Source organism: Bicyclus anynana, chromosome 20, assembly GCF_947172395.1.
Source record: "Bicyclus anynana chromosome 20, ilBicAnyn1.1, whole genome shotgun sequence".
In the NCBI taxonomy this organism is placed as follows: Eukaryota; Metazoa; Arthropoda; class Insecta; order Lepidoptera; family Nymphalidae; genus Bicyclus; species Bicyclus anynana.
In genome coordinates this window covers 238,097-253,847 of record NC_069102.1, presented here as the reverse complement: position 1 = coordinate 253,847, position 15,751 = coordinate 238,097, and the positions used below count along the sequence as shown (strand labels likewise).

The following is a 15,751-nucleotide window of genomic DNA, read 5'->3' as shown; positions in this document are numbered from 1 at the left end:
TGGGGTGAACTACCATCGGCTGTTGATGATAATGATCGTGACGAGCCCTTAACGTGCTCTCCGAGAAACGAGAGTTTTCATTTCAACTTTCAACTTGAAACTTTTTACTAAAAAATTCCTAGAATAAGGAAAATTCAGTAAGTATTCCATGACACGATTCTAACCTTGGACCAGTAAGTTAAATTATAGAAATTAAATGTTAGAAATGTCAAAACAATCATTGCTAGGCCGGATATAATGTATACATATAACAACCATGCAATGTTGAAAGAACAAAAAACGCTAAAGTTAGTGAGTTAGGCTCATAGTCCACCATACTGATTAAACTATTTATGTGTGTAGTTTGAATAATCAGAAAATAATTGTTAAATAGAAATGAATGCCATGTACTGTATAGGAAATAGGCAAAAAATATTTCAGTGACGGCAGCAAGAGAGAGATTACAGACTAATTTCACCAGAATGGATCAGAAAACGGAAATTATTACAGAGAGTTTTGTCAATCGTGAAGCTCTTTTTAAGAAAAGATAACTACGTGCACTTATCATCCAATTAGAAAAAAGGCATATCAATTCCAAACTTTGCCAAACTAAAATACAACGCGTAACTTATTGATGTTTTATAATAGCAATAAAGGCTTATTGCGTTTTATTTATTTCATTGATATATCAAGTATTTAATAGTAATATTTCGGGATGTAACAGTATGCAGGGATTACCGCGGGGGACGGGGGGGACGGGGGGGAATGCACGCGCCGATACAGCGCGCATTCAGTGACGAGATATCGGGCAAAGCCTTTATTTATGTGCGGACGCGCGTGCCGATTTATTGCATATGTAATAAACTTTTAATACTTTAAATACCTCTCTGACCTCTCTGACGCAGTTTGTAGTGCTGTGGCTCTCAACCGAAAGGTCCTGGGTTCGATTCCCAGTTCGGGTTAAGCACTAGCTTAATTAACATCACAATTTATTTTTCTTTTTATTCTTTACAATCTCACCTGATTGTAAACGATGGTGCAATCTAAGATGAAAACTTGTCAGAAGGAGGACGAAAATCTACACCCCTTTCGGTTTCTACACGACATGTTACCGGAACGTCGTTGCTTTGGTAACTAGCCACGGCCGAAGCCTCCCACCAGCCAGACCTAGAGCAATTAGGAAAACCTCAATCTGCCCAGCCAGGGATCGACCCAGGACCTCTGTCTTGTAAATGCACTAAGCTACAGTTTAAAAGGTGTTCTGAAAGATTCTTACTTTTGTTGATATCTATAGTAATCAATGGGCGGGGCACATAGTACGAAGAGGCGATGGACGTTGGGATCCCAAAGTGCTGGAATGACGACCCCGCACTAGTAAGCGCAGTGTTGGTCGACCCCCCACCATGTGGACTGACGACATCAAGCGAGTCGTAGGGATTCGCTGGATGCAGGTGGCTCAGTATCGTGATGTTTGGAAGTCCCTACAAAAGGCCTACGTCCTGCAGTGGACGTCCATCAGCTGATATGATGATGATGATGATTTTAAAAGTCGTTTAAAGAGAGTCACTGAGGCAGTATTCAAATTAAACTACATTAAAGTCCAAGAGATTTATGAATTTTTTGCTGAGTCAATACGAAATATGAGCTGATATCTGTGTTTGAGCAGCGGCCGAGCCGCGCCGGCCGCGATTGAATCAAAACATTGAATATTTATCCGCGCCGCCTTTAGGCGCCCGCGGCGACCCGGACCACGGCAAATACTTTATATCCTATATAATATATTCCACTGTTAACCGGGACACAGATCAGCTATGGAAAGAAAGGATTAACGAGAATATTTACTTGAAAGTAAGCACCGAGATCGGAAACTGCAGTTTATCGGTTTGCGGCTAAGCTAACAAAGGTTTCTCCGCTTAGCGGTCCGTCGGTGCGGTCGTCTGGTTTCGACAAATAGTGGACGAGACAGGACGGCGAGGCAACGTTGGCGGGAGTTATTGAATTGTATTATACTAGTTAATACCAAAATCAAAATTCAAATAGGCTCCGTTTACAAGCACTTTTAAATGTCACTTGAGTTTTGTAAAGATAAAGACTAATATAATAATACAATTTACAAAGGCTTACGTTGCGCCAGCGTCCAACGTACGGACGGACGACGCTATGTAAAGATACCTATATTCGATTATGGTAAATACTTAACCAAATAACTTACTTAAGTACAAACGTTGCATCTTAAAAGTTCCTATTTGACTTCGGATGTTGATGTGGTTAAACTTACAAAATCAACAATACCTACTTACTCGAAGGTTGTAAATGATTATCCAGCAACGTGTTCGCCATCTCTTTCATTGCTCTGCATTGAGACCTCCTTTTAATATTTAGATCTGTATGTTTATAAAATAAAAGTCGGGGGTTATTTGTGCGCCGCGGGCGGCTGTTGATCTGTAGTTTGTTTAGTTTATTCCATTTCAGGAGCATTGTTTGTGCAAATCTCGGGGATTTGAGCCGACTGGCGTATTCAGTGAACGCGCTTTCGATATCAAGACTGATCATGTTATATAATAAAAATATATAACATCTAGCAGACGCTTGCGATTCTGTCCAGTTGAAATTCTGTATTTTTCCGAACAACTTGTATTTATAACAAATATACTATGATAATATGAAATAAAGGTCCATAGTTTTCTCAATTTACTTGTGAAAGCTGCGGAAAAATTCGTTGTTCTTGAGATTAGCGCGAACAAGCGTATAAAGAGAGTAGGTATGTTAACAATGAAAAAAAAACGGTTTTCTATGATCGAAGTAATATTCTTCTTTTACTCCAACGTCCAACCTCTATGTTTTGTAAATTTCTATAATACATTAATTTTTAATGTGTAGGTCATTTTTAAATGGTATCCAGACGTTCAAGACGTTTATCACTTGGATTAATGGACTTGCCTAAAATGTCAAGTTTAAACAAAATATGAAATACACAAAGTAAGAATAGGATTGTTACTGAGATTGAATTGCATTAATGGAACATCGACATGGTATAATTGACGAATTACCGACTTAAATACGAAGATGCATAGTGACAATCGTATTAACCTGCACACGAGGCCACATGTTATAACAGATAATAAAATAAAATGAACGTGACTGTAAAGCTTAATTTTTTAATACGTAGGTACAGCTGCTAAGTATCCTACCGATTCTTCTTAGTAGATTCTGCCTTTTAGTAATGCAAACTGTTAACCTACTTGAAATAAACTGAAAATAAATTTATTAGATACTTAATCAGAATACTGGACAGTGACCATGACCAGTACTTACTGTCAGGTAAATACTATTCAGGCCATAAGCTAGATAAGTAGCAAAGTACGTAGCGTCAGAACACAAACTATTTACAATACAACAAAAAACTTACCTTATTTGAACTAATAATTACTACTCGTACGCTCAGGTTCAACCTAAATGTTTTAAAAGCTATGGTTCCCCACAAAAACCCGCCTGTCTACCAAACCATCTTGAAAAAAATTGAGTTTAATTAATATACCTACGAGTATAAATATAAACAGTATTATGATAGCCTAGAAAATAGTCACTAAACAGAATTTGTCTGGATCTAACATTGCTTGTCAAGAAAAAGTATCGTTAAAAGTAACAAGCTCATGTATTTCGTAGTTAGAATGAAATCTTATTTCATTTGAATTTTGGTAGAACGCGTCTACATATTTGTACAACATAACCTCGTTATTTCTCCAATGTTATCAACATTTACTATAAACCTATATTACTAACAATATTTAGCCTAGAGCCCAAGTAATATAATACATATTTCATTTGGGATACAAATTTTGAAAAGAGATCTTGTTAAAACAAACCCAATACGATATCTTGTGCCTAGAGGCAAAATCTGCAGAAATATTCATTGAATAGTTAAGCGTCATCAAATCAACAAACAGAAGAAAAAGTTAATTTATTTCAGGGTCTTTCAAAAGAAAATTACGAAACTCACTTTGTTGTCCATCTGGTTAGTAGTCTGTCTGTTCGTCTGAACCCTTTATTTTGGGAACGCGGGAAAGTTTCGAGTTAAAATTAAAACCATAATATTATTCTCAGGTCTACATCCCCTGAAGCTGTGAAAAAAACAAACTTTTGAACAGAGTTTAGCACGTAATGTGGGGTGTCGTATGAAAGAGGAGCAATGAGCATTATTGCTACTATGGTGTAGTTTTCGATATATGACAAACAATAATTATTTGCACTTGTCCTTTTTTTCGTCTTCTATATCCCAATAAACATTTGGTAGTTTTATTTAAAATATGGACATTCTGAATACTTGAACATTCTATACACATAGAAAACATACGGGCTACAGACCTGCAATTTTAACTGCGCAGTTTTAACTCTACAGTTTTATTTAATGGAAATTTCAATCAAAACTATTAGAAAAACGATTTATCTGAACAGTTCGACTGTACAATTAAAACTAAAGGTCTGCAGCCGGCATACGTTGTTATTCTAAACAATCAGGTGAATATAATTTTCTTTAAATTTCAATTTATTGTGCGTAAGTACTAACTAGTAAAATGTTATTTATGTGTACACATGGCCCTACTCTCGCACGGCACATAGCCGCTCTGCCCATAGCTGCACAGCATCTCTAAGAAGAACTCGCCCCTCTGACCTCGTCTCGGTCGCTTGATCACTGACATCTTCTTGTTGATCACGAATATGTTGGACGAGTCGTTGCTAGCCGGCGGCCATCGCAGTGGCAGCGGCTTGCTTCTCTTCGGAGTGGGATTTCTGGAAGTTGGAAAAATTATTCTTTACCTCAATGGCTTCTAAAATGAGTTCTCAAATATTACTTTTCTTTAACCATTTCTTTATTATTTATTAATTTAGAGATTTCTGCTCAATCTTCATTAAACTTTATAATCTTTGATTGCCTTAAAGCATCATATCATGTTAGCATTTCTTAAAATACCACTAGTAAATTCCTTTATAAAATATAGTAATGATAATAAACAAAATATCAATCAATTAGACATTATCATAATAACTGCTTCGTTAGTGAAGTGGTTAGCCTATGTGACTTTAGGTCAATTGTTCTTGGGTTCGAGTCTTGGGTCGTGGGCTTCGAAATATTTCGTTTTTGTTTTGTTTTGGTCGTTACAATTATCACCTGGTACTGATAGTTACAGCTTCAAAGCCCCTCCCCTATAGGAAAAGGTCTGTATCTGCTAAAAGCCATTAAAAACGAATGATAAACATTGAAAAAAATAAAAATCCTTTACCTACCCAAAAGTCATAAAATTCTTTATCAATGTTGTCAATCTATCAATCATTTCTTCGTCCTGCTTTGACAGAGGCAACGTTATTCCCATCGGTTTAAAAATATAGAAGACTTCACCGGCATGCGTAGTTCCGTTAAAATCAGTTCCAGCCAAGAACTTTCCAAAATCCCTTCCACCTCCATACGAAAATTGGTAGTTGAAAATGGGTTGATCCGAAAATTGTGCCATGACTTTTGAAAATGCGTTTATTGATCCGTAAGCTATCCAGTCTGAGAAGTAGTTGATCAGACCCGTTACTGAAGCTCTGTAATCTAGATAACCTTCTCCAAAATAATGCGACCTCATCATTTCACTAATCTTCCTTCTCTCTTCCTTCGAACACCACGAAAAAACGCAAGGCAATCTATCCACAAAGTTATCACTTAAATCATTAACTGTATCCTCACTTAGTAGTCTATAGAAAAAACCACCTTCCTTATCAGTATAACCTATCATTAGAGGCACTTTGTTAAATTTCCCAGATTTCAGAATGTTAAAAGGAGCGTCTCTAAAAAATGGTTGAGTGAAATTTACATCAACGCACGGGGAATATTTGAAAAACCGTGGATTTACTGAAGTATCATACGTCGCATCTAAGATCAAATCTAAATCGGCTTCAGCAAAAGTATGGAACACGTCTGTTTCTGTCAAAGGTGTAGAGATTTTACTCGCGTCATCGAATGCCGCTGTCGAAGGCTCTATATTAAAAGCCCAAGTTGACAACGCTGTTCCACTCATTAGAATCGCTTTATGGAATAATCCTTTGCTTAATTCTGTTAACAAATGCATTGAAGCTGAACTGGCCCCGGCGCTTTGGCCGCATAAAGTTACATTGTCAGGATCACCTCCAAACGCCGCTATATTTCTTCTGACCCATTTCAAAGCTGCTACTTGATCTCTTAAGCCCAGATTTGAGATCCCGTTCAAGCACAAAAACCCAAGCACTCCGAGTCTGTAATTAATTATTACCACCACCACGCCTTTCGTGACTAGAAATTGCGGATCGTATAGTTCTTTACTCCCTTTGAAGTACGCTCCGCCATGCAAGAATACCATGACAGGAAACTTGCTCAAGGAACTTGATATCCCTGGGGTGTACACATCGAGGTACAGGCAATCTTCGTTACCGGACATGAAGAACGAAACTTTTTGTGGACATCTTATGAATGGGCTTATCGCGTTGAATATCCCTTCCCATTTTGGTGCTGTTTTTGGAGGCTGTAAAAAAATACTCATTTCTTAGAAATCTAATCGTCTGGTAAACTAACTTGGGAATATTTTTTCTAATAGCTATGAAGTGGGTACAATTTATTCAATTCAAGGTTTGGTGACTGAATATTAAAAAAAAAAATGTTACGACAGGTAGACTACAGTCCATTTCCTGAAAGAAGTCCCGTGGCTAAAACCTGAACTAAAATTGACAGCGCCTCACACAAATGACAATAAGACCACCATTACCAAATGACTATGAGCGCCATTAAGACATTAACGCATCTAGGGTACTTCTTTCATAAACAGGACTATATTTGGAACCGAAATCAGGACCATCCTGATAATAACTACATAACTCTAAGTTTAGATATGCAGAGACAAATTATAATGGAATAGCATATGCTACTTATATACTTTAGACTTATATTCACGGTAAAGGAATCTACATGGCAGGAACCGCAGGACACAGCAAAATCAAAAAATCAAAATCAAAAATCATTTATTTCAAGTAGGCTCAGTTTACAAGCACTTTTGACACGTCAGTTGACTATTTGTTAAGATTCTACCACCGGTTCGGAAGGCAGGTTCTGCTGAGAAGATATCGGCAAGGAACTCAACAGTTGCTCTTAAAAAAAGTCATACAGTATTATAATTTACAATTAATAACAATTACTGTTTACATTTCTTATAGTTTTACTTCCTGTGTGAAGGTGGAAGCTGATCCAACGGCCTCCAAGCATCTTTATCATTAAGGAACTCATCAAAGTTGTAGTACCCTCGACTAAGTAAATGTTTTTTAACACATTGCTTAAAGCTATGCATTGGACAGCCAGCACATACATACTACAGCACGTACCTGGAATCTCTCGCTCGTTGCATACGGCACGCTGTAGTACCGGTTGTGTCCGCCCGCACTGCGCACGCCGCGCAGCTTGCCTTGTCTTATCTCCACCACATGCGTGAGAGTGCTCCATGCGAACGAAGTATACGCTAGCAATAACTGTATCGCCAAACTTATTATCTTCATATTCTGATATATTCATTTATGTTTTCACATTTTTGAACAACATTTCAGTGCATAAGTGAATTTGAAACCTGTGTTCACATGACCATTCTAATAGTCCGATAGATAATAATCCGACACGAACGCTGATATATCAGGCGTAGTAAATACAGCTTTCAATACTCTCGGAAGCATTAAGGTTTCATTATTTTTTATTTCACTAAAAACCTCCCAACCGCAGTTTGTAACTGAAACAAATGTCCAGAGTGTGATTTCGAAAGCATTTAAGAACAAAAGTAACTGTTTATCCGACTTAAGCAAAGTCAAGAGGAACAGTAATAGTTTAAGTGTTATAAAGGTTAAACCACACGAACGGGATAGGACGGCGACGCGACGCTGACGGGAGTTAATTTACTACCGTCAGCTACGCGTTGCCGTCGCGTCTTGTCCGCTGTGTGGCGAAACCTTTCATTTAACTCTACACTCATAAAGTAAATAGGTACTTATATTAACACAGTCTACTTGTACCGAATCGTAAATCTATGGTCTTTCCCGACTAATTAGAGAGGGATGGAAAAATTAGTCATATTAAAAATAAATATATGGCAAATATTCTTTTTAAAAAATAAAATATTCATAGTCAAAAAGTTCAAGTACCTAGTACCTATATACAATATGCATTTACATATCTGCATTCCAGTTAGGTATAAAGTTTCAATTAACTCGTTATGGTGGCAATATGATTTTATTATGGTCTACGAGACGTAGGTAAGTATACCTAACTTGTTGATTCTGTAGAATTGAAGTCATAATCATATCATCCAAAGTTACATCCAAATTCAATTTTTCGTTCTGCAATCGGGTCACAGTTTTGAAGTATATTAATCATACTAGCGAAAGCCCGCAACTTCGTCCGCGTGGAATTCAGTTTTTCACAAATCCCACGGTGACAATGGATTTTTCCGAGATAAAAGTAGCTAGAGATCGAAATTTCAGCCGAATCGGTTCAGTAGTAGCGGCGTTAAAGAATAACAAACATCCATACAAACTTTCACGTTTATAATATTAGTAGGAAAATGTAGGTTCAACAATTCCACCTAAATTGAAAAACATGGATTAAACATATTCCAACAACCAACACGAAACACATCAATAAACAAATATTTATCCGTAAACAATCTAAATACTAAGCTAGTAAACAAGGACATTTAAGGTCCTTGTTTACTAGCTTAGTATTTAGATTGTAACTAACTTACAACTAGTCATTAACCTGTGAACTAGCTAGCACACTTATCACAACCGGCACGGACAGTGAACTGACACAGAACGGGAGAGTGCAAATCTCACATGCTCTGCGAATGCAAGATCTTGCGAAGCTTAAATTGCGCAAAACGTTTTATAGCCAGCCTTGTGCGATGGAAGCAAATACCAGTAGTACCTACCTTGGTGCAAACATAAGTTACGACAGATACCTACCTATAATAAGTATATCTCATTGATTGGCGTTTGTAAGGTTAAATAACGTTGATCTACAGTTCGTTTCATGTAGAATGGTGCTGGTGACAGTTCGTTTCACTCTTGAAAGTTTGCCGCAATAATAGTACGTATTATGAACGTCATACAGGCGACGCTCACCGTACCCATGCTATCTGAACATTAACTAACAGAAGGTCAATTCTGTACATGAAATATATTTTCAAAATAACTATCAGGGGGTGATTAGTAATCGATACTGATGCCAAAAATGCAATCAGTAAAAATTTTCTAGTCTGTACGTCTGTACGTTCGTTATAGAAACAAAAACTACTCGACAGATTTCAACGAAACTTGGTACCTACATTTATTCATCATACTCCTGTGGAAGCTTATAGTAGGTATATACTTTTCATCACGCTACGATCAATAGGAGCAGAGCAGTGAAGTGAAATGTTGGGAAAACGGGAGAAGTTACTCTATTTTTACAGCGATACTACTGTAAGGGCTGAATTTTTTTTTTTTTTTTTATTCTTTACAAGTTAGCCCTTGACTACAATCTCACCTGATGGTAAGTGATGATGCAGTCTAAGATGGAAACGGGCTAATTCGTTAGGAGGAGGATGAAAATCCACACTCCTTTCGGTTTCTACACGACATCATACCGGAACGCTAAATCTATGCTATGAATTAAATAGATCTAAGGGCGGATGAAGTCCGTAATATGTTGTCAATAAACGACTTATACGCCTACGATACGAATTACTTGGGTATAGTACTTATTTTCGCAGTAAAAGATCGCGAAAATATATGATCAAACGAACTTCCAAGTGAAGTTCGATCATTATTATATGAGTTGCATCCTTGGAATATATGATAATTAAACAAAGGTAGTGTCCTTATTTGGTTGGTAACTATGCGCACTATTTTTAAAGAAAATTAAAATAGGAAGTCAAAAAAGTACTTCTTATTACTCGTAATGCCGCCTCAGACCTCCATCTTGGATATCTCTCATTATTTAAGAGAAGGTATTGTAACTTGTACAAACTTTCATGTATTATTTGGGAGAGCTTCTGGGAGGGTGGGTGATCATATATTCCAAGGATGCAACTCATATAATAATGATCGAACTTCACTTGGAAGTTCGTTTGATCATATATTATATTTCCTTGCATCCTTGTTCATATATGATAATTAAACAAAGGTAGATGTTAAGAGCGAAAGGGAGAAAGTTTGGAAATAAATCATAAGTTAGTTATAATTATGATTTTTATCATTCATTTCTATTCGAGTTACAATCAAGAACTAAATTTCTTATTACTATCAATCTACCATATAACAATATTAAGATTTTATGTATATGGATCTAGCGGATTCCGCTTTGTCCAAGAAGTGTTTTAGTAAGATCGGGCAAAATAGAGGGATGATCTTGTCCAGTTTGCATTCTTTCACTTGATGGGATCACTTGTATGTTATTAATAGTCTAATCTGTGCCCGAAGGTCTTAAATATCTTTTTTAACAGATATTATCCGACGTTTGGTGTGATTTATCAAAAATAGAACAGACTGATCGGTCCCTGGAGCAGCAGCATATTTTATGATATTTGTTGATATTATTTTGACACTGTTATTATATAACAATTTAAGATTTAACTTTATTAAAGATAGTGTGTGAACCCTGTCTACAGGTGCTAATAAAATTACCAGATTCTTTGGATTCTTCCCAGGAATAATCGGTAACTTGAGGTTCCCAAGTGTTACAATATTTAGGGGTTTTGGTTTATAAGCCCTTCTAAGAATGAGCATTCAACCATTCGACAGTACTTATAATGTCACCTTTAAAGGCTGACAAGTCTGACCGGTAGGGATTGAGATTGCTGTAGTCACACAACTACAACCACTGATAAATTGTTTAATTAAGAAGGTAAGCATGCTTAAAGGATAAACAAGCTTAAAGGGTTCAAAAACGTGGGTGTTATGTATTGATATAGCAATATGCCATAGCTTCAGCGATGTGATAGACTGTTTTATTGTTCTGTCAGCATGCCCAGTATCAGGACAGACACAGAACAGATAGATTCTGGATGAACCAGCCAGTAAAACTCTTACATAAGAGAAGATGATCTTCGAAATATGTTAGTAGAAAATTTTCATGCTGGATTTGAGTAATAAATATCTGAAACTATGAAGGTGGAGTGGAAACCAGAGTTGTGTAGGCCACTATGGAAACCCTAGTATTTCGGTGTAGAATGTATTTCAATGATTCTTCTAGAGTCTTTTAATATCAAACATTAAAGTTTAGGTATGGGATTTCGCATCACATTATGATGCTAATTAGTGAATATCCCGTTGACCGGGAAAGTGTTTTGTGACTTCACGCACAGCTTATTGAATAGGGATCATTCGATATCCGAATTAACTATTGCAGATGAGCGTCGAGGTTTGTATTTGGTATTCGCATATAATGCGAACGCACACTGTCACACAAACCATTTACAAAACAATCAGGATTGAGGTGAGGATATTGTTTGCCCACAAACACTTATTATTGCATTTGTGCAATCTATGCGTAATACTATTGCGCAATTAGTTAATTATTAGTGAATGAACACAAAAAGAAAAAACCCCAAGTAATTTCTATTTACTTTTCTACTTATTATGATAGATCATCACCAGTACCTACTTAGCTACGAGTACTGCACTGGAAGTTGAGCAAATTCGTGAATAGGACATGTTGGTAGCTTAGTGAACTTTTTAACGAATTCTGCAGTTTAAGATAGATAAGTGCATGGATTTTGAAAGGATTTTAGAAGCATATTTTATAAATCTTGAAAAATTACAGGACGTTTGTCGCGGCGTAGTTTGTTGTTTTCCAGTGTCTGGATGTATATTATGTACATTATAAAAGTATTTATACGTATTATATAAATGTACTCGTATATTATGATATATCAGCTAGTACCCATAACACGGGGTATGCTTTTCGCTTATCTTCTCTTTTTTTTTTTTTTTTTTGACGGCGAAGCTTAAGTTTCTAAGTTTCGTTAACTTCTTAGCACAATTTTAAACTGAAGTTAAATTAATAAGGTACTGTTCATCATGTGTATTGCGAAAACATAGGATGTCGTTTAAGTAACCTGATGACTAAAAAAAAATATTTATTTATTTAAATGCATTTTTTTTATTGAACCATTTCTTAGTGGAACTTAACGGTCCTAGTTAGTGCGAGTCCCTTTATAAACCATAGCTTATCCTATGTAAATACGGGTAAACTTCACATAGGGCTATTATGCGGTTCTTATGATATATATTCGCTCAGATACCCGTCCATCACGTGGTATTACCCAAGTTGTTCATTTTGAAAATAAAGTAAAAATTTTCATTATTATGGTAAAATTATTTTTAATTTACATATTTATTTGGAAGTGCATTGTCACTTTAATATGGGCTATGTGGCAATTATTTACAAATTATTTCAAGCATTTTGAAGGCTGAATAATTTTACTACGTAATGGCGCAAAGTAGCCATGTTTGATCGAATACAGTAGTACGTTTTTGTTAGTTGTTTTAACCAACTACTGTAAAAAAAATTGGAACCAACTCGTAACCGTACGAGGTAATGTCTGCTAATAGTGAGTCTGCGCCGGGGCACAGATCTTATGCAAGGCGATAGTTCGTTATGGCGATAGCACTGATGCTGAAAAAAGGGCAGCGAAGTATATAGTCGGTCTCCTGTATCCTCCTTGCGCCCTGCTCACCTAACAACAAGGTGGCCGCATGCCAGTTTCCCTGGTAGAAAGTCGTAGGTAGGTCGGCCCTCGAGGTCAGGGTCATCAGAGTTATTTCTAAAGAAAACCTTTTTCTCAATAGCCTTGTTGGCCTTAATCATCACCAATAAGCAAAAAATGTCCCATTTCTGGCACATTAATATTAATTGAAAAAATATATATATATATATATATAAAGTAGGACTTAGCAGTTGCATTCTATTTTGAAATTATTTATGGTGAGAGTCACAAAGCAAGCGGCAAGCGTTGCAAACATTGCTTTTGAGGCCTTAACGTTGTCGTGACCTTTTTACCCGACTACGGCGAAGCCAAAAGGAAGGGTAATGATTTTAGGTTTACATGCCTTTTTTGATGGCATTGATGACTATGCACAGTTGTGCTGAAATATACTTTATTTTATTAGGCTTTAATAATTACGTCCAGTACAGAAGCAGAAATTTCTGCATTCAGCTTTGAGAATTGCGGACTTAACAATTTGTATAAATTTTCACCTTAATATCCGTGCATCGAATGTGCATCGAACGTTGATGGAGACGTGTATCCGTCTCTATGAAATTGTTTTATTTCTAGGTCTTAATCAGATGATTTAATTGAGGCGGGAGCCTTTGAAAGTTTAGGCTCAGTTAAGTCCTTATTTTATTCAGGGTTGTCGGCCAATATAGGCCTCAGTTTTATATTGTCTGGTACAACTACAAACGATTTCGAGGTTGAATCACGGCAGTATACGTTTACTACGGTATCTTATCTAAATAAGCTATTTTATTTCAAAAAAAAAAATTTTGCGGGTATAAAAATTATTTGTGATTGCAGATGAACGTTACATCTAATTTAGACTGTACGTATTTTCTGCTTAGGTTATGGTTGAAAACTGTCTATCTCTTTATAGTTTGGAGTAGGTATTATGGCTAACTTATTAACTCGCAGTTATTCCGAAGGCCCACCATTATCCTTGAAGACTCTCGGTCATTATATTTTAGCATATTATAACCAAACTCCTAGTCAATTGAAATGAATTGCAATAACTTTAAATACCGATAGTTTTGCCCAATGCCTCTTTGTAAATTGGAGTAGGTATTATGGCAAACTTAGAAACTCGCAGTTAATCCGAATGCCCGCCACTATCCTTGAAAATTCGCGGTCAGCCCGGATATCTCCTTATATTTTAGAATATTATACCCAAACTCACAGTCAATTGTAATTAATTGCAATAACATTAAATACTGGCAGATTTTCCAATATCTCTTTATGATTTGGAGTAGGTATTATGGCAAACTTAGAAACTCGCAGTTAATCCGTATGCCCACCATTATCCTTGAAGACTCGCAGTCAACCCGGATACCTCCTTAATATCAGTTAACAAATATTCCATCCGTTATCCTTGAAAACTCGCAGTCAACCCGGATACATCGGATATTTTGGAATATTATGAACAAAGTGAAATATTATGATTAATTCGTTAATCTACAATTATTTCCTGCAATGAAACACTTCACTATATTTTTATTCACTGGGACTGAAATATCATCGACAAACACTTCACTAACTTTCTTTGTCGGACTATAAAAAATCTAACGAAGATATTTTCTCTTCCGATATTTTTCGAATCTTCACTGATCACTGATTTTACACTTTACCTTTGAAGGCATATGAAAATAAACTATATTAACGAAAAAAACTTCTTTCTTTCTTTTTTTTTTTTTTTTTTGTAAGAGACGCGTGCGATAGTTACCGCGCACAAAAAAGGAATGAGAGATATCCAAGATGGAGGTCTGAGGCGGCATTACGAGTAATAAGAAGTACTTTTTTGACTTCCTATTTTAATTTTCTTTAAAAATAGTGCGCATAGTTACCAACCAAATAAGGACACTACCTTTGTTTAATTATCATATATGAACAAGGATGCAAGGAAATATAATTGTAATTAGGCAACCACCAACTACCTATCATCTGATGACGCTAGTTAGCCGAAGGACATACTGGTCATCAGACTTCCACAGGTTGCGGCACTGAGCTGCCTGCATCCAGCGGCTCCTGAATGTCGTCGGCCCACCACCCTCGAGCCTCACCCAGCACTGCGCTCTGCGAAGAGAGCACGCCAAACCCTAATGTGAACTTTTCAACACTTTGAACTAAGTATTGCCACCCTTTACTAATACAATGGAATTCAATTTATTTTTTGAGTCGTTGAGCTATGTCGACAACTTGGGATACTGCGAATCTTCAACATCTTACGTAAACTTTTTACGTAGGCAGAAGTAAACAATCGTGGAAGCGTAAACACTTGCCTAGAAATCTAGTTGTTTAGCTCTCACAAAATAATAGTGTTATCTAGTCGTACTAGAACAAGTGAAGACTCTTAATTAGGTACATACTACGTAGTTCGTAGTTCCACACCAAAAACTGGTCAAAAGTATTTAAAACTACTGACATCTACAATTTAATGAGGGTTCTGGCGAGCGGACTCTGCCTCTGGTCTCGAGTAGGAACATTTAAATATCTAACTAAATTCTTACCTCAAGCGCCGGGGACTTGCGTAATTATGTGCATTTAAGTTTTAATGAAAAGTAAATTCTTAGTTTCTGTGCAATTTCTGAAGATTTACCTTTTGAATATAAACCGCTCTTTGTAGCTGGACAAACTTCTTGTCGAAGAATCTGTGAACTTCAAATACCTAGCCTAGGTACTTTTTATTATACTAGTAACTAATCTTAACATCTATTATAATCTATATTCTATTCAATATCTAGGTACCTACAGTTATAATAAAACTCTTGACAGGTCAAATTCTGTACATTGAAGATATTTTAAACACTACAGACTAATCAACACATCCATTTTTTTGCTGTTCCGTCAAAAGAATCAATTCTTTTTAGAAATCGTTTTTAACGTTACTTCATCTTTTACTAAACTACAGATTTTACAGCCGTTGTTTATGCCATTAAACTACACAGACCGGCATTTTTAGGGAGCTCTTT

At 36.4% G+C, this 15,751-nt stretch overlaps 1 protein-coding gene across 3 annotated transcripts; it reads right to left on the bottom strand.

Annotated features, from left to right (window-relative positions):
* Nucleotides 1-3,121: 3,121 nt before the first annotated feature.
* LOC112048342 (juvenile hormone esterase) lies at nt 3,122-14,506 on the bottom strand. Of its 3 annotated transcripts, none has more exons than XM_052887749.1 (4): nt 14,081-14,506; nt 7,369-7,763; nt 5,266-6,518; nt 3,122-4,770 (listed from the first exon to the last, which is right to left on the bottom strand). In XM_052887749.1, the coding sequence occupies exons 2-4, from the start codon at nt 7,537-7,539 to the stop codon at nt 4,557-4,559; spliced, it is 1,638 nt and encodes a 545-aa protein (XP_052743709.1). In that variant the 5' UTR covers nt 7,540-7,763; nt 14,081-14,506; the 3' UTR covers nt 3,122-4,556. The 3 variants fall into 3 exon arrangements, with proteins under 3 accessions (XP_052743709.1, XP_023941604.1, XP_023941606.1); XM_024085836.2 differs by lacking the exon at nt 14,081-14,506 and adding an exon at nt 8,772-8,886; XM_024085838.2 differs by lacking the exon at nt 14,081-14,506 and adding an exon at nt 8,786-8,883.
* Nucleotides 14,507-15,751: the final 1,245 nt, after the last annotated feature.